General features: G+C 37.2%; 2 protein-coding genes across 3 annotated transcripts in view; one reads left to right on the plus strand and one right to left on the minus strand.

The window, feature by feature from the left end:
- The window catches only part of LOC127640443 (stAR-related lipid transfer protein 13-like), an 84,282-nt gene extending 69,585 nt beyond the window's left edge, over positions 1-14,697 (plus strand). For both annotated transcript variants that reach the window (XM_052123028.1, XM_052123036.1), the window contains exons 6-14: positions 3,354-3,527; positions 6,046-6,205; positions 6,331-6,529; positions 6,640-6,850; positions 7,076-7,187; positions 7,353-7,574; positions 12,015-12,232; positions 12,479-12,655; positions 13,313-14,697. In XM_052123028.1, the coding sequence (XP_051978988.1) occupies positions 3,354-3,527; positions 6,046-6,205; positions 6,331-6,529; positions 6,640-6,850; positions 7,076-7,187; positions 7,353-7,574; positions 12,015-12,232; positions 12,479-12,655; positions 13,313-13,430 (1,591 nt within the window). In that variant the 3' untranslated portion in view covers positions 13,431-14,697. The remainder of the gene's footprint in view (positions 1-3,353; positions 3,528-6,045; positions 6,206-6,330; positions 6,530-6,639; positions 6,851-7,075; positions 7,188-7,352; positions 7,575-12,014; positions 12,233-12,478; positions 12,656-13,312) is intronic.
- A 2,791-nt stretch (positions 14,698-17,488) lies between these two features.
- The window catches only part of LOC127640548 (relaxin receptor 2-like), an 88,432-nt gene continuing 86,117 nt past the window's right edge, over positions 17,489-19,803 (minus strand). Inside the window, exon 18 of the mRNA XM_052123173.1 lies at positions 17,489-18,236. Within this exon, the coding sequence (XP_051979133.1) occupies positions 18,097-18,236 (140 nt within the window). The 3' untranslated portion in view covers positions 17,489-18,096. The remainder of the gene's footprint in view (positions 18,237-19,803) is intronic.

Here is a 19,803-nt window from a genome sequence, read left to right on the forward strand (position 1 = left end):
GGGGATAGAATCTATAGTTTGTACAGTATAAAAATCATTGTCTATGGAAAGTCCTCAATGATAGGTAGACCAACACACGTGTGTGTGTGTGTGTGTGTGTGTAGGGTGCCTATACACTAGAGTTCCCTTTCATAGGAACTCAAGCTGCATAATCGCATAGGGGACACTCTCTGAGTGTCACGTTGTCTGAAGCCCTTATACAAACATGCCAATATTTTGGCTGATGGTGCTTAAGCGGAGCTATGTAATGAACTTCATAAAGGTGCTCGCTTTCGTGCACCTGAGTCAGATTTTCTGTTCTTCAGTGCATGATTTTGTTTAAGCCTGTGTTTGTTCCAGCGACTCATGTCGAAGCAAGGATTATTAATCCTTCCTTTTGAGTGGCGAACACAAAAGGACATCGTTTATACAGGGTAAATTTCAGAGCAATTTTAATGTGTTTTTTTTCCAATCCCCTGAGCGAAAGCGTGAGTCTCATTGGATATGCCTCGAGGCCTAGCTCAGCAGCCACTATCTGATGAACAAAGCGTGCGAAAGAGTTACCATGCACGTCTTGAGCTGTCGGCATTAAAAAACGCTGTATGAGACATTTGGTCATTAGAAAGTAAGGAACAAATTGGCCCCTTTGGTCCCTATTGTCTTTTTCTGTGTCGTTCTGGGAGAATGCACATGAATAAGGCAATGGAGGAGTAGCCTCTGCCTTTCACTCTCTCCACTCCCCAATCGACACGAACTGCTCACGGCAGAGGAGATCATGCATGGGCTGGTGAGCCCAGGATTCTATCAGATGTGAGATATTTTAGCTAATTTCTTTTATCTTTTATCACTCTGGCGAGACAGACACGCATTGCTATCTCTGCTCGAAATGTTTGATTGAACAGCAAAACCATCATGTGTAGATCAAACAGCTGACTGAAAAGAGCAACATCCATGCTGCCACCGAAATATCGAGCAGAGATAGCAATGCGTGTCTGTCTCGCCAGAGCGATAAAAGATAAAAGAAATTAGTTAAAATACCTCACATCTGATAGAATCCTGAAAGAATAAATGGAACCGACAAAGCACTCCGTGTGTTGGTTCACCATCACTCCGTTGGGGATCATTCTCTTATCGTTCTGGCGAGACAGACACATGTTGCAAACCCATTGATTCAATGGGGAATGCATGGATTTAAAAGGGAAATGGAAGGGTTTGTGAAAGCATTGTCATGCAACCAAATGCAAACAAATGTTGGTGACATTTCAACTTTTTAGCATTAACGGTTATGATAACCAATGAGAATCACTAAAAGATGGATATAGTTGTTCTTCCATATCTGCTGTATTGATCCCACTTGATTTTATACAGCCATAGCTCTTTCTCAAAACAAATCCTAAGCATTCCTATCCATCAAACTCTCAATCGGAGCTCTCTTTAATGTGTTGGCACCCTGAGAGAAAGAGGAAATTCTAGCTTGTCTCCACTCGTGAGTGTAGTTGGCACTTATCCAAACGATGTTTCTTCTGATATGAAATAATGTGACACACAGAGAGAGAGAGAGTGAGTTACAGGCCACTCAATTTGTCTCTTTATAAGCTCAACCTAACGAAGAGACAGGTGACTTTGACAACTCTGTGTTTGAGTTTTAAGGTGTTCTCAGGGCTCTTCTGAGTTTGGAAGTTGAAATGTAAGTTTCTTCCATATTAAAATTATAATCCCACATCATGCAAACACTTAATCCAGCGCGTCCATTATGAAGAGTGTGGATCCCTGGGGTCCTTTTACTCTCAGTTGAACACACCGATCATTCCTATGAGGCTTTTTGTCACAAAATGTGAAATTTACATGCCTTTCTTATAAGGTAGTAAACATACTTGCTTTTAGAATTACAGTGGCTCCAAAAAGCATTTAGAAATGTTTTGGACACTTAAGTCACACTTAAAAATGTCTGAATGTCATAGCATTTCATTTTATATATCAAACCAAGCAACATCCACAAACAATAATGCAAAATTATGACCTTTTCTCAGAAATAACGTTTTTGAATTTCTATTTACCAACTGGTCTCGATGTAATTTTTAGTGGCTGTTTAATGTCAGCTACTCAAGTTCACGGAGTTGTCCTCTGCGAATGGAAAAGTCCATTGTTCCTGGCAGGCTACTCTGCCTTACAGAGTAGGTTAGGATCCATATTGTTTGGATTAGGGTGGGGGTGCATTTAAAGTCTAAGCCTTCAGTGTGATTCATGCCATTAAGAAAACACAGTTTCACAATGAATAATATGCCATATGCATTTGGGCATCATATATTATGTCACAGCTATCTAGTATCACACTTAATGCTCAAGCAAGCCAAATTTTTACTGCAGCATGACTGTTTTGTGAAATGAACATCTCCCAAACAGACATTCAAATACCAGGGAAAAGGTTTATTCTATCAGCGTCCCTGCTGTAGATACATTTCAGGGTGCTCATCATTTATGCCTAAATACAAAAAAGGCAAAAACATGATAAAATTCCCTTCAATCAGCCACAAAATCATAATTTTTCATATGAATCTAACAAGGAGGTCTATAATACCTGGAAAAATCTATCTAATTTCCTAAATATCACACCCACCAAGAACAAATAAATCAATCTGATTGGCTGATGAATCTGACAATCTGACTTTAGTTGCTCATTCATTTGCACTGTTGAGGGATTCTGAAGGCCTGACGGGGTGGAGCTCAAACTCATGCGTTGCTTCGGGCATGCGATTTGTGAAACAGTTGTCACGCTTTGCTTGTAAGTATCAAGGAATAAATTCTGATTTTCTGTGTTTGTAGATTAATTAAGAGTGGAAAGCGATTAAAAATACATAGGCAAAAAGGTGATTGAGAATGAAAGGATGAAAAATATTAATTTATTTGGCATGTTAGGCCAGCAGAGAAGGCTTTGCTGGCCCTGAGAAATCGCCACTGGTTTAGGGTAACTGCTGCCTTTCAGGAACAAACTGTGGCACCTATGTACAATGGGCTCTATCCACAGGTTATTAACCACAGATGTAGCTCAACACATTAACTATGGACATGTTTGACAACCCGAAAGAGTCTAAAATCTTTTAACAATTAATGTATTGTTTTATAATTTAAAACCTTACAAAGTTCTTTTTGCAATATGATTCCTTGAAAAGGGTGTTTGTGCTATATTTCTTTAAAATAAATGCCACATTGTTTAAAATGTAGTTTTATAATGCAAAGACAGTTATACTTTAATTTTGTCTTAAGTGTCCAAATACCCTTTGGGGCAGCTGCATATCCATCTATTCATCCTTGAATTTTTCTTGCTTTTCTCACTCTCATATTTCTTCCAACCCCATCTTATTCTGTATGGTCAGAAAGTTGCATTGGCACAGTTTCCAGAACTCTCATCGACCGAGCTTGACCTCTGCTTCTTTAGAGATCAACAGGCAGTCGGCTGCCCAGCTCAACCTGCTTCAGAAGTTCAGTCTCTTACGACTCACTGCCATCCTGGAGAAACACACAGACAATAGCAAACACGGCTGGAACTGGTAAGACCTCTCGTTCATACACACATGCAGTCAGACACTTGTGTCTATGGCCAGGCGTTTCTCACCATGCGGTGAGAAACGCCTATGGCCAGTTTCTCACCGCATGCATAAACTAAGCAATAAGCTGTGCATCCTGTATTTATTTTGGTGCATATGAATTTATGCGGGTTGAAAATGCACTATAAACTTATTTATCAACATGATTATAAACAATATTTTGCAATATAGGCTTTTATGAAGCAACATTAAATTATGGAGTGAACTTCTAGTCCATTGTTTGAAAATGACATCTGTCATACTTGGTGAAAGTTACACACATAGTGACAGGTACCCAAGCAACACTTCCTATGCTGTAAGTCTGACTGAATCCAGATGATTAAAGCAACATATAGTCTACACTTTGGATGTTGGTTTGGTTCCATTCCATATTTACCATTTGGATGTAAATATGATTCCTGTCCTCATGTAAATTAGATTTGTATAAAATTTGTAATGGTTCGCAATGCCTACTCTCAATAGCCATTTTATATTTTATGACCATTATTGAAAGAAATTCTTAATATAGTAACCCAGAAATCACTTTTTGAATTTACAAAACTTCAGCTCTGTTATGCAGCAGAAATACTGTCAGTTTGTAAGCACAATAGAAGTCAGTTGTTGCAGTTATGCTGCAGTTCTGCTTGCATGTGCAGTGTAAAACGGGCTTAAGATTACACATTAATGCATGTTCAGGCTAATGTGGTCTGCAGGCTGACTCATAAGGTCAGGCCTGGTATTAATATTCTTTTATGTCAGATGTGGGAAATCTAATTTCTGCCAAAAGTGTTTTTTAATGGCACTATCAGTTTAGAAAAACTGTGCTTACAGATGCAGTTAATGACAGCATCTTTCTGTTTCTCTCTCTGTCTATTCCCCTGCTGCTGCTGTATTGCTTATGAAAATGAGCAATATTCCATATCTACCTCTGCCAAACAGAGCTAAAATTACAGTCTTTTTATGTACACATAAAGCAGGCACATGTGCACACACACACACACACACACACACACACACACACACACACACACACACACACACACACACACACACACACACACTATCCACTCCCCTGTTGTTTTTATTTGGCATAGAAGGAAAGAGTACAAGTTGGTTTATAATTTTTGCTTTTGTCCATTTTAAACTCCAGCTGTGGGAAAGGATTTCAGATGAGGAGCTTATAGGTCTATCAGAACCTGTCTTGTCTCCTAAATCTAATGGATGATTCATTGAATTGTGCTGCAGGCACTTAGGGGGCATTATCTGTTCTCTTACTTCTGTATTCCCCCTCCACACACATCCCCCAGTCAAAGGCCTGTATCAATATCAATGTCATTGGCAGCGATTGGATCTCATTCTCATTGGGTTTATACATGTTGAGCAATTCCATTTTTTCTCTCTCACTTCTAATGTGAGTGACCATTTTACCTGCTGTTGTGATTTGTGTACATCTATCAAAGATGTGACTTTGCAGATCTTATTAAGGCTTTGTTCACATAATTAGTTCATTTTCCACCTCCTTTATACATTAATAAATGCATATGAATATACTGACTTGTATTCATAATTGTACAACAGTCAATTCCGGTCTTCTAGTCTGACTGGACAAGCAGGTGTTCCTAGAGTAAATGTAGCATAACAGCACTGGGATTCTTCACTTTTTCTATCTCTTAGTTTGGCTGTGTTCGCTGTTTTTTTGACAGGCTGTCAGTATGTGCAAGAAATGATCTAGCTTTGACTTCATTTGGAACTTATTTTCATTACATAGGCAAAATAACTGGCCAGATTGTCTTAAATGTCTATTACTCAATAATAAAGATGCTGTAAATGATTTAAGCCACTCTTGAACTTCCACCAGACTAGCCATTAAATTAGCCACACACCCTCTTTCCAAAACTCGCACTCCAAAGACACACGTGCACGTGCACACGTAGTCACACTTGGAGACCATTGTATTTGAGCAGATGGAGGTTGAGGGTTCCCATGAAGAGTTTTGCCATCTGACCATGAGTGTTTCGCAGGAGCAGGACACCATACTGGCACTTATAGGGGCTGCCCTAGATAGCACACAATGATTGACAGTCAGGAAGTCTTCTGGTTGGCTAAAAGTATCTGACAGCGGCCCGCTGACATCTTTTTCGCTACTGAGCCAAGGGCTGTTAAAGAGACAGGAGTGATATTTCATGGCACCTATTTTAATCTGACTGGTAATAAGGACATCTTCTGCATGTCATTTTATAAAAAAAAAAAATCACTTACATCACCTTTAACTTGTTTATAGAATCAACTGTTGTATAAAAGCAATATCACACTTGTAATTGTGCTTATGAGCTTGCTTGCGAGCACTTGTACTTCAACATAAGAGAGTGAGTGAATGAATGGATGCTTTACAATTCTCCTCTGCCTGGTCAGTTGTTATTGGATAACTAGAATGAATGTGATTGCACAAAATAAAGTTTAATTTTACTCTCTGACTGATCAGGGTTGTTCCGAAGTTTATGAAGCGCTCCAAAGTTCCAGATTACAAAGATAAACACGTGTTTGGAGTTCCACCAATTGTAAATGTCCAGCGAACTGGTCAGCCCCTCCCACAGAGCATCCAGCAGGCAATGAGATACCTACGCAGCCAGTGTCTAGAGAAGGTCCATATGTATAAACACACACATGCTTGTTTATTTCAGGTTTTTCTCTCCTTGTTGGAAGAAACCCACAAACATACACTTTACACACACTTCTACTACTTCTTACATCTACTTCTCTCTTTCAGGTCGGAATATTCCGGAAATCTGGGGTTAAATCCCGCATCCAGACCCTACGACAGCTCAATGAAAATTCCCCTGATCATGTGACATACCAGAGCCAATCAGCTTACGATGTGGCTGACCTGATTAAACAGTACTTTAGGGATCTGCCTGAACCTGTGCTCACCTCCAAACTTACAGACACCTTCTTGGATATATACCAGTGTGAGTTACACACACACACAGAGAGTTTTGGAAATTGTACATCTTTTAATGTTCCAAACACACCATTATTTCAGTCAGCTCTACAGATGTCTCCTCGTGTATGTTTGTAGTCATTCCAGCAGAAAAGCATTTACAGGCAGTGCAGGCAGCAGTGATCTTGCTACCTGATGAGAACAGAGAGGTCCTGCAGACTCTGCTGTATTTTCTCAGTGACATTGCATGTGCACAGGAGAACCAGATGACTGCAGAGAGTCTGGCTGTCTGTCTCGCCCCCTCCATACTGCATCTGAATGCCTCTAAGAAAGATGGGGCTTCACCAAGGTGTGTAAACATAAGTGTGGATATGTTTTCAATCATGCGTTATGAAGTCAAGTTTTTATAAATATACAAGAAATAGTCCATAGTGAGCATCCAGTATAATAAAACCCAACGATCACTCACAGAATACCTTGAGGGTCTTTAAGATTAGTATTTTTTAGGATTATTGTTTGTGCAAATGCCAGCAGTTGTGACTTTTTTTCTTTCTTATTTTCGCTTTGGTTCCAGGCTCATGAGCAGGAAGGGTGTTGCCAAGCCAGACCACAAGGACCTGAGTGAGAACATGGCTGCCACACAATGCCTTTGTCATATGATCACAGAATGCAAGAAGCTTTTCCAGGTGGACACATTTTAATTTCTAAATATTTTGCTTACATACCTATGTGTACACGTGTATACTAAGTAACATTGACTGGGAAATGTGAATTTATCTAGCATATCTTATATGTCTTAGCCGTGGCTGAAATTTTTGACAATTTTTCTGTCCCTCTGATTCTTTGTACAGATCCCTCATGAAATGATGCTGCAGTCGAGGAATTCTTATGTGGCAGCTGACGCACAGCCGCTACCTCTGCATGGGCTCGGGGTCAACGCCCTAGGTGAGCCTGTGGATTATCAGGCGTATTTGGAAGACAACATTCAGTGTCTTCTCAGAGAGATGTCTGAGCGGAGTAAGGGCTGGCACCATGCCCACGGACCCGATAACACTGAAACTTCTTATAAAAAGGTAGGGGTATACAAATAATCAAATAGGATTACTGTATTTTACAGAGGCTGTAAGACATAGATGAAATAGCAGGACTGCTGTAAGTTGTGTCAAAAACTTGAATAAAAGTGCTTTTGAATTGAGAAGGTGAAAGGAAAGATGTTTCCGCTAATGGCTTTGATCGATTCTGATAATTTATCAAAGATTAATTAATTAAAACACTGCCACTAAACCAAACAGAATGGTAAAAGAGACATTTTTTTATACTGATTTGAATGCTGTCAGTCATTCAACACTTCAGAAGTAGTAGATCTGGAGTGATCTATTTCTTTGGTTGTGTCTCATTAAATGGCAACAGAGTCTGATTAAATCTGATTAATTCCTGCAATTCAGTTCTTTCAATTATTTGGAGCAAAACACGTATTAGTAATTTGTTTGCATCATAACTCAAAATTGTTTCCCTTCACTACTTGGCATTATACATGTATTTAAATGTTTTAGTTGCCCTATAACATGCTTGTAGGTAAAACAGTTGTGTTTTATTACTATATGTTGGCACATAAAAGAAATGTGAGTATATTATTCTTCCATGGGTTCATTTGTGTAAAACAGTAAGTGAAAAACATGCCTTGATATTTTTTAAGTAGATTTCAACATATTTTTTGCTGTTGCATTAAATATTTTTAATCTACTTTGCAATAGTCATTTGGTACAAGTATAGTTGCTTTAAAAAAAAACTTTAAGCCATTTCAGAGCAAATATATAAACATAAAAATACACTTCCTTTTATCATGAGAAGGATATACTGTGTTTTGACCAATTTCTTTTAGCTCTAATCGCCACTCAAACAATTTAACTGATTACTTTGATGATGTGTTTAATGCAATGTTCCCCTTAAAACCTTTGATACATGTTTTATACATCTTTATTTTATAGCAAAATTTGTTTGTAATTTTAATTAAAATGTCTTAAAAGGTTTTAAATTGCCTTACACATTCATACGTATAAGAGATAGATTGAGAAATACTAAAGAGGTGTGTGCACAGTGCTTATGTGGGAACGGATGAGGTAAAAGGGGTGGAAAGAGGTCCTGGGTCTCTAAAGTCCCGAGTTATGCATTTAAGTGTTAAAAAAAAGAAAAAAATCAAGGTTATAGTGATGCATTTACAATGAAGGTGAATGTGGCCATTTTTTGAGGTTTTAAAGGCAGAAATGTGAAGCTTATAATTTTATAAAAGCAATTGCATTAATTCCTCTGTTAAACTCATGAATTGTTTTTTTTCTTCATTTTAGGGTTTTAGAATTTGTTGACATTACATCATCATTAGATCAGATTTAAAATTGGCTATAACTTTATACAGAAAAGGTTTTAGTAAGTGATTTTGTCACACTAAAATTATGTTTACCTTTACGTGCATATTATTTGTCTTGTGTCAATACTTTTGAAAAAGTTTAAAGTTTAAGATTACATTTTTTTTTTAAATTGGCTCTCATTTCAACTTCCATTGTACAGTAACTCCAGTAACTACAGGGTTTCATATTTTTGTAATCAACATTATACAACATATGCTGTTGTTTGAGCTTAATTTGTATAGAACCCAGAATATTACTTTACAGAGGCACCAAGTAAGTTCTTGTTCATGTCTTCTTAGGGTTACAAAGACACCTAGTGGCATGGATGCAGAATCATTCATACGTAATATTTTTCAGATACTGATGCCAATGTAAAAATTCACAATTCACAGTCAGCCATGATTATGTGAACCAATGAGTGAAAGTGTCAAATAACAGGATGTTACTGAGATTAAGCAAGTAATATTTGGCTAGTCATGTGAATCTAACATGGCCAATGTGACTGGAGTCTTCATTTTAATGTGAGTGCTCATGATTTCCTACATATATGGCAAAATTTCAATTCATTTTTAAGGAGAACAGCTTTTTTAATGAGGAAAAAAAATATATAATTTCACCTTTAATACGGGAAGTACAATATGTGCTTTTGAAAGTCGATAGAAATTCATTTTAACAACGGAAAACGTGACAAAAAGCTTTGTCGTTTTTTGCACTTCAGACAAAGCCCCTCAAAAAAAATAAAATTTCAAAAATTGCCCTTCAACCAATAAGTATAGAAGCCTAATGAAGTGTGCTGTGGCTGCATTCGGCTATATGCTGGATAGGCCTGTGTGTGGTTTTATTTTTGTATTTTGGAAACATCAGACCGGATTCAAGACTATATCTATCATCATATCGTCACAACAGCGGTTCCAGCAGAGACAAATGGTAAGTTTGCACCAGAGAACAAGACACGATCGAAGTGAATTGCTGCTTATATTCCATTTCATTCTTTAAAGAATCAAACTTTTTGGGGGATATTGTTCTTAATGTTCAGTTTGGCAAAGTGTTTTATTAACAAGGTGAAGTTGCTGTAAAATGTTCAGTACACTGTACCTTGTAAAACACATCTCCAATAGCCCTGTCTTTGCTGCCAAACAAAGTACTCGTTACAAAGAAATGATTTTGAAAACTGCATTAATTGTTGTTATGTTGCAAATTACAATATACTTTTTGTGTAAAAACTAATGTATGTTGTATGTTTGTGTAAAACTAAATAATCTCCAGTATTAATGAAACCCTCTTCTTTATTTTTTTTTTTATTTTATTTTTTTTATACAGCTATCATATGCCTACTATTTGAACCTTACCAAAGTTTAAGCCTACGTGCCTTGTCTGCTGCTATTGTAGATTTTATACTTAAAAATTATTAAAAGACTTCCATTGAAATTGCATTTAGCCATATCAAATATTTCAACAATTTGGGCTTTTTTATGTGTACAATACATTTTTAAATGTCATTAAAGTGTGAATAAAACACATTAATAATCATATTACAAGATAAAAAATAAAAGTGTTACAAAGCAATAAAACTAAAGTCAGGTTTGCATCCCCAGTGGTTTTCTTTAAGCTTCTTTATTTGTTAGTTGGTGATTTAAAAAAAAAAATTGTTTTTGTGTTTTATGGGTTTTTTGCCATTGTCTGTAGTGCAAAAACTATACAACAACTTTATGGCATGTTTTTCATTGTTAAAATAGCCAAATCTAAAGAATATTATGAGATTCTCTAATGAATGTTTCTCATAGGAATGAATAAGTAACTATTGTGACAAGGCTTTGCTTTCCCCAATGAGTGAGCGGGGCCTCCCTACAGACTGTATCTAGAGAACCTTAAAGTCATTAAATATACTGTAAAAGAACTGTAAAGCCATTAAATGTAATTAGCTCAGTACACACCTTTTTCCCTACAATGTCTTTGTCCCTACAATGTCTTTGTCCCAAACAGTTTTCAGGTTACCCAGGCACTACTAAATCCCACATCAGTCAGGCAGGCTGAAGAATCCACTTCCCCAGTAGACACATGTACCCTTCTTGGCTCTTGTCTCACTTACACTCAGGCCAGTGAGATTTCAATGCATGTGGCAGCCCTCTCCTTACATTAACCTGCAAACAGCAGATGCCCAAGCACCATGGGATCTGTTGGCAAAACAAGCTTAGGCCATCTGCCATTAGCATACCCACAGAGGACTGGTCATTTCTGCTGAGCTAGTAGACCTCCGCTTTGTGTCACTTAAATTGGATGTGAGGATGGTATTAACTGAGCTCTTTATGGTGTTCCACTGTGGTCCTCTTGAGATCTGCACAGATATGCCTCTTTACCAGTGCACATCTGGTGATTAACTCATCAGCGTCTGTTTTCTACTAACTGTAGCCACAGCAACACATAGTTCTTTCCAAACTTTTAAAGCCATCATTGTATTCATCATTATTCAACAGTAAGTTCCAGCCCTCTAAACTTTTAGGACAGTCATCGTTGCATCGTTGATGTTTAGGATAACAGCCCTGGCACACTTTACTTTTTTTATCTGAATAATGGAATTAATGTTACACATATATAGTGCTTTTCTGACATTAATTGTCATAGAACTCGGATAGATGGATGGATGGATGAATGGATGGATGGATAAATAGAGAAGCAGTGGGAAAATAACAAGTGACATTAGACACACACACACACACACACACACAAAATATCACAGGGAAGCATTCCTATACTAACCAAACCACAAAACCCATCCTAACCCATACATCAACCAGTCCATGATTGATAAAGTCCAATGGGGGAATTTGGCCAGAACTTTGGCTTTGTTTGGATTTTTTTTCCTTAGCAGAACAGAACACTAACAGACAAAATAACTGACTGCATATTGTCAAAATAAAATGTATACATTTATCAGTAATAGTTTCTGGTTTATGGAACTGCTTTATAAAAGTAAAGACAAGCTAGCAAGTGTGATGTTGTACTTATAGTATTATCAGCATGGCTGTGATTTTGCAATAAGTAATATAGCTTAATTCTAGTTAGCAATTTTGGTGTAATCCTAACTGTGCAATTATTTGTTGTTTGCAGGTAGGGGACGGACACCCGATGCGTCTATGGCGTGTTTCAGTCGAGATAGAAGCCTCGCCTGCTGTGGTGCTGCAGCGGATTCTGCGAGAGCGCCACCTGTGGGATGAAGATCTTCTGCACAGTCGAGTCCTCGAAACTTTGGAGAACAACACAGAAGTCCTCCATTACATCACGGACAGCATGGCTCCCCATCCTCGCAGAAACTTCATAGTGCTTCGGTACATAGAAGCAAAATACATGCACACCACAATTTGCGATGTAATATGTTCAACCATATTTAATTTGCCACATCCATAGGTGTGGCCTGTTGTGAGGAATACAGTCTTGATAATGGCTGCTGTATGGATGTAGAAATTTTACACTTTGGTTACTAATCTGTGAAATGTTTGTTCAGTAAATGTGTGTGCGTTTTCTGCTAATTGTGTTTGTTTTGTTATTTAAGTTTAGGATTTATTGTGTTTCAGACGATGGTGTAGTGATCTTCCAAAGGGGGTGTGTGTTCTTGTGTCCTCATCTGTTGACCATGATAACGTGCAGCTGGAAGCCGGGTTACGGCCGGTGCTACTGACATCCCGCATCCTTATTGAGCCGTGCAGAATGGGGCGGTCCCGGCTTACACACTACTGCAGGGCTGATCTGCGGTAAGATGCACAGCTTCAATGGATGATTTGATACATCTAGAGTTCCCACAGTCTTGGAAACCTTGGAAATTTATGGAAATTTTGAAAGTGTGATTTCCAGGCCTTTATAAGTCATTGAAATGAATACTTAAAAACCGATCCTCATGCAAATATTCAATGCAAATGTCCAGTTCCATTCTCCAAAGTACAGTACACTGAATAAAAACTGCTGGCACATGTGTGGACACATTAATTACACTTCTATCTGTGACACTATATATTAGGTGTGTTTTACTACTATGTACTAACATGAAAATACATACAATACAACATATTTACTGTGAAACTACATGTTGTTCTGCTAAATTCTCAATTGATTCACATTTGCTGCTACTGAGGTTGAGGTATAAGTAGGATAAGGAGTGGCGTTATGGTTAGGGGTTAGAGTTAGGCCTTAGGGTTGGGTTAGGCTTAGGTATAAGGTTAACAGTGTAACTACACATGCAATTAAATGCAGGTACCTTGAATGTAAATGCATGCAACATGCAACATGTATGCACAAAATAATACTTTGTATCAAATTATTAAGTATGGGTTAGACAACTAATATAAAGTGGGACCCTTCTATCATTAATCTGAACATTAATGATTATTAACATTTTTATTTCTGTACCACAGGGGGCGCTCTCCTGATTGGTATAATAAAGTATTCGGGCATCTTTGTGCAATGGAGATTGCCAGAATACGGAGTTCTTTCCCTGTTCTGTCACCACATGGACCTGAGACCAAGCTCTGAAAACTCTGAAACAGGACCCACCTGGGATACATCTCTGACCAGTTTGACTCATTGACTTGTATGAGAGAGAGAGAGGGAGAGAGAATGAGAATGTATGAGAGTTCATATGGAAGAACAGAATGGCTGTGTAAGTTTGAGAAACAGGGTGGAAAAGTAATGACAATGAGCAGAGTACTATGTTGAATAGTAGGTGGATGCAAAGGACACATTGAGTTTTTGAAAGCCATGGAGGATCAATGTGGAAAAAGCTCAAACTCATATTCATATTGGTAATACTGCGTATAAACTTATTCAGTTGGTCTGAGTTTTGTTTAAATATTTATTATCAGTGATTAAGCAGTGTGTCTTAGTACAGATCTGTTGTGCCTAAACATTTTTGTCTAATCCAGTGTGGTCTGTCAGACACCTAATTAGTTTTTAGGTTAAACGTATAAAGAGTTCTTTGCTTTTTGACTTGTAAATAAATGCTCATGTGGCACAGATGACCAGTTAGCTGGCTAAGAGAGGCAGCCAATCACCAAACATTTTGATATTCTTTACGTCATCGGTCCACCACGAGTGACGTCAAGGTCCACCACGAGTGACGTTTTCTACATAGTTTTTTTTTTTTGTGACCTCAAACCATTTCATCCCTTTTACTACTCTGTTTTATTATTTATATGTAGCAATCGTTTGCATGTGGCAAACTTCATTTGTGAAGTGTTAGTAACTAAACATCTGCATGGAATCCATGGGTATGATATTCAAAAGACTTTGTTAGTACAGCTTTACTTTTCACTTTTGCACGAATAACATTTGTGTGATTTAATGAGATGATTCTCTTTCTGATTGTTCATCAAAACTGTCAGGTATCATTTTACATTCAAGCTCTAAGTGTTTTGAACAAAGAGAAGCGTGTTTGTGTGTTCATCTTATTATATGATCATCGTTAAATCAGTGCTGTTCACCAGGGCATTATGTAAGACCAATATTTTATTTATTTAAAAAATATAACAATACTTATAGTATTGTAAAAGAATGTATACATGTTAATTTCCTAATGTGGAATAGCTTAATGTGCTGTGACTCCAAAGTTATGTTTATTGTATTATTCCAGAAAGTCTTTATAAGCAATAAATCTGTGTTAAACACAGGTGCCAGAAACAAGCTACCAAATTTGTTTTCTTTAACAATGTTGATTGATTTGATTGTTTCATTTGTTTTTTATAAATCATACAGTACTCCAATGTGTATTGTGCCAACTTAAACATTCATGCAATGAGAATAAAGGGGCTTTTCAGAATAAAGTTTGTGTCATAGCCTTTGTAAAACCCAAGGTCTTTCTGTGGTGAAATCAGAATGTAGTAGTTCAACTAAGAGGTATCTTGCTGTGTACAGTTATCCATTAAAACCACATAGATGTCCTGATGGCGCAAGGGGTTGTATGACACAAGGTAAAGTCATTTTTATTTTTTAAGTGCTTTACAAAACACACAGTTTCAAACCAGCTTTACAGATTTTTTTCTCTTAAAAGAATATGATGCTGTAATGTGTAAAAGTTATTTATTATGCAGTTTAAAAGAATAACGTGATTGTAAATCATGCTTTAAAAATGATTAGTCTTTAGGCCCCCAGAAAAGCAAAACAAAGGCGACTATGGCAAGGAACCCAAAACTCCGTAAGAAGTTAGTTAGTGGAGAAAAAAAAAAACCTTTGGAGAAACCAGGCCCAGCTGGGGGACCAGTTCCTCTCTGGCTATATATACATCATGACTATAATGTCAATATTAGTTATCTATGTGTATTGAGTAAAATGAGTTGATGTTGGTGGGAAATATTTAAAGCTAAAGGATATTTACTGAACTGTAAGATTCATAATTAAGTGTCTTTGAAGTCCATCCCGAATTGATTGTGTCAAGTGAATGTAGATGCAGTGTACTTTTTATTCAGCTGAAAAAGGCTTTATTTGGCATTACTTGTGAGGTCACTTAAGGTCACAGGTTCAGTAAATGTGTTTTAGATGAGGTGATGAAAAAGCTGCTTTGCTGTATTCAATCCAAATTTGCTTGATTGACAAAGAATAATTACCGATTCTGAGTCCCAGTCTGTTGGCTGACAGTCTGCCCTCTCTCAGTGGAAAGCTCCTTGTGAGCTGTCATCTCTCAGGGGAGATAAATGCTCCTTTTTTGCCTTGTTAATTATAAAGTGTCTAAAATTGGCCAATTATGCCGTGCTGATGGCCTAAAGGCAAACAGATTCAAAGCACCTTTTAGTGTTGTTTAAGACTGAAATGTTTTTGAATAGGTCAGAAAACAAGTTAGACAATGGATTGGCCTTAACTTGCTTGTTTCAGCTGATCATTGAGGCATTTTAGGGGTTCAAACAGCAAAGCTGCTGGAGCACTAATTGTTTTGCGTGGGGGTTATTATTTGTCATATTCTTGTTTTTTAAACTGCTACAATGTTGTCTCTTTATTGTGAAAAGTCACCAGTTCTTGCATGCAGGTTATTTCTGTGGCTAAATTTTAATATTTCAATTATGGGATGGATTAGCACTGTGCTTGCTTGGCAACAGTCTATATATATTTAAAATATAAAGGCTCAGTGCTGTTGGTCAGTTTAAAATTTCACACATGATCTTCAGAGATGTCTGTATGTCATTTGAATAAAATACAAAATATGAATCAAGCGAAAACAAATAATCTTAGAGCTAACTTAATTTTCCATTTTTGCAATGACAACAAGTCTCAGGGTGATATGTTACACTAATGTTTTACAACCAGAAAGTTTTACTAATATAGATAGATAGATAGATAGATAGATATAATTTATTTCTAAACACATTTTGGGGCTGCTGTATTTTGTTTAATCGTATGTGTTTTATGCCTGGGGCAATTCATAAAGTAAGTGATCACTATTGTGTCCTTGAGCAAGGCACCCCAGGTTGCCTTGTAACCTAAATGTAGCCTTCTCTTGTCACTTTGCATTAAAAAGCATCTTCTAAAAAAAAACATAATGTAGTGTAATGTCCTGCCACTTGCCTAGAAAGAAAAGTGGTTAACTGTTTCTCCATACAGATTGGCTCAAATGTGTTGGCCATTGAGCAATTTATGACCTTGTTCTTTTGTGCTTCCTCCTCTTTCAGTATCTCCTGCTACATATTACAATGTACCAAAGAATGTAGATTAATCTAACTCTTTGAAAAATTGTTTTTTGCACCTTTTATGGCAGGTTGCATTAATGCATTGTGCAAGTTTTTAATTTACTGCAATATTCTCTCTCTCTGCTTCTCTTTCTCCCTCACACACTATCTCCTTTTATCTATTCTGTCTTGACTCTGTCTCATCTGTTGTATTGATTAGATAAATAGATAGTCTGATAGCATGGCTGGCCCATAGATAATATCACTGAGGCCACATCTCAGACCTGTTGTGAAAAAAAAGATCTGTAGTGTTTTATTTGTTAAATCAGGAATTTCCTGAATCGATGAGACATAAACAGGTTTTTGTAGCTGTATCAAATGTAGCATGACCTGTCACTGACTCTACTCAATCAATATGGTTGTAGCTGAAAGCTAATACTATTACACAGCTGCATTAATAAAGCTTGAAAATAATGTTCTAAGACAAACTTTGAATTTTGGCTTAACAAAGTCTTGTGTGAAAGTTTTAAAAAGCTTTGGATTTTGAAGGTTGAAAGAAAGAAGGAAAGAAAGAGGCAGTCTGTGGGACTTTGAAATTCCCCAACCCTAGTTTGTGCAATAAAAAGCCTACATGTTAAGCCACCATAATGCTACTCTACTGCTGCTGTAAAACAGCAGTAGAAAACTTTAAACTGTAAGGTAATCATATCAGGGATTGGGAATGTTTTTTTTATAAAGCCTGTGGGGTCCAGTGTGATCAACAAACCACTTTTATTTAGGAGAGCTGCTCTCTTGTAATGAAGTTTGTCCTGAGCTTTTAGAAAGACATAAAATCTGCCAAAGCAATGAAAAATACAAAAGGATTAGTGCTACATTTGATTCTGCCAAGCACATCAAATACTGTACATACAATGAAAAATACTGAAATAATTACTCTTTATTCAATTCAGTTATTTATATTGTACATTCATTGTAGACATCTGACAAATGAAAGCAAATAAATGAATGTAGTGTTTTATAAATGATCAGCTCACACTTTTATGCAGCTGCCATCTCTGCCTCTGTTCCAAGCACATCCACGCAACCAAACAAAACACATTTAAATCTGTCTGAAGTAGTCCAATCCTCTTCCCACGGGGTCCATCCCAAAACGTTCGCTGCTCGCTGCTCAGACAGCCACAGAGTTTGGATTCAACTCTGTCCAGACACGCTGCTCCGGGTGTAGATTGCGCTTGAAGTTTCTCAGGTTTGTGTGTACACAGTTTGTTTTCATATACAGTAAGACATGATTGTACATACAGTATTAATTACATAATCAAATATTATATACGTAGGCCTGCTGGTTAATAACCGTGAGTGTGTCTAAAATGCCCTCATTTTGCACTTCACCCTGCATGCTGATATAAGCCTACTTAGTATGAGAGCATCTTGTAGCTGTGTGTATGACTTGAGTGTGATTCTAGTCATTATTCCATCATCTGTTAACTTTTTATTCTGATTAATCTCAATTTGTGTGCATGTATGCATATGCATAGAGTGTGTGTATATCAGTTTGTCTGTTGACAACGATATTTCAGACACTGTTTGAGTCTCTGTTGAAAGGCGCTAGTTGTGATGGTGTACAGGATTGGGTTCAGTGCGCTGTTTATAGGGAGGATAAATATAACCACCCACAGAATAATGGTACCTTGAAGAGAGACAGAGAGAGAGAGAGAGAGAAAGAAAGAGAGAGAGAGGGCAGATTAAACCACTTTGTCCAAAAAGAACTACAAACTCTTCTGGTTGATAAGACATCATCAGTGCTTGTGGCAGTTCAATGTCTAATCCTCCCCTGTGGTCAGGGCACCTCAGCCATCTACTAATCAAGATGGGGCTCTTGGCTCAAACTGGCTGCTGCATGACCTGAATGTTGTGTGTCAGTTGTCAACAAGGTGTATCAGGTTTCTAACTGATTATTGTATGTAAATGCCATCAGGATATATATATATATATATATATATATAAAAATGCTTACTTGGCCTGGCTCAACAATATGGATAGAAAACCAACCCAGTCACAGTGGATTGAACTATCACTTGCCCTATCGAGCCATGCTGTGTTGTCACTACATCTTTAAATTGTTGACCTTGTATATGTGTTTTTATGCATTACTTTCAGTACATTTACATGTGCAGTTATACATGAGCTACAGTTGGTTTTTCTGTGTTCGAGCTACTGTCTTTGGAGCGCACACACACACAACGTCAAGGCCAATTGAGGTCCGATTGAGGTGTATACATGCTGGACAAAGCCGAGCTACAATCGTATTTTCTAGATCTGGTAGTCTGACTTTGCAAAAATCAGACTGGTATGATTTGACTTGGACTAAAGCATTAACATGACTGTGGCAGGGTGGAGGGCGAGGCCGGGTCGTGATCCTACACACCCGGTCCCGTATTAGGCTAATCAAGCCTCTGAGGTATAAAGGTCGACTGCAGAGGATCGTGCGGGAGAGAGAGATCGTTAACGGACATGTCTGTCATGTGTGTGTTTATGTTGTCTTTTAAGTTTTTCATTAAAACTATTATTTATATCGTCAAGCTGGTTCTCGCCTCCTCCTTTCCATTGAATACATTTACAATGACACATTAAACATACAAATCATTGTTTTACAAAATTCTGCTGATTTAAACTTGTCTCCAAAGTCATTTAACCAGATTATTATTTAGCTGTCTAAAATAGGTTTGGTTAACATGTTGAATTGGGAGAGTCTTGAAAGCTGTAAACCAATCAGTAACGTTTTACGCCATATGCCATAATTTCCAGCAAAAGTGTGCCATTGAGTTACATTCTAATTTTGCGATATATATATATAACACTGCCAAATACGATACGATATTTTAACATAAGTAAAAAATAAAGAAATAAATATTATATAATATAACAAAATTATAATAAAATAAATAAGACTTTGTTGTTGTGTGCCCAGTGAACATGTTGGCTGGCATATCTAGCCTATCTAACCTATATAAAAACAACAGGATTGATTAGGTCAGCAGGAATACAAATCCTTATAATTGAGCCCTGCTTTTGTGTCATGTGTCAAATTCAAAAGGCTGGTGAAAACTTGCTGGCAAACTGTCAGATTGTTTAACTATAAATATCTACAGAAGCAAAAATAAGATCATATTATAAAGCTCTGTAATCCTAATGCTGGTTCATCCATTGAAACCCAATGTACACATATGTAGTGTTATTTTACGTAGACATTTACA

Source organism: Xyrauchen texanus, chromosome 4 (genome assembly GCF_025860055.1).
Source record: "Xyrauchen texanus isolate HMW12.3.18 chromosome 4, RBS_HiC_50CHRs, whole genome shotgun sequence".
Taxonomy (NCBI): domain Eukaryota; kingdom Metazoa; phylum Chordata; class Actinopteri; order Cypriniformes; family Catostomidae; genus Xyrauchen; species Xyrauchen texanus.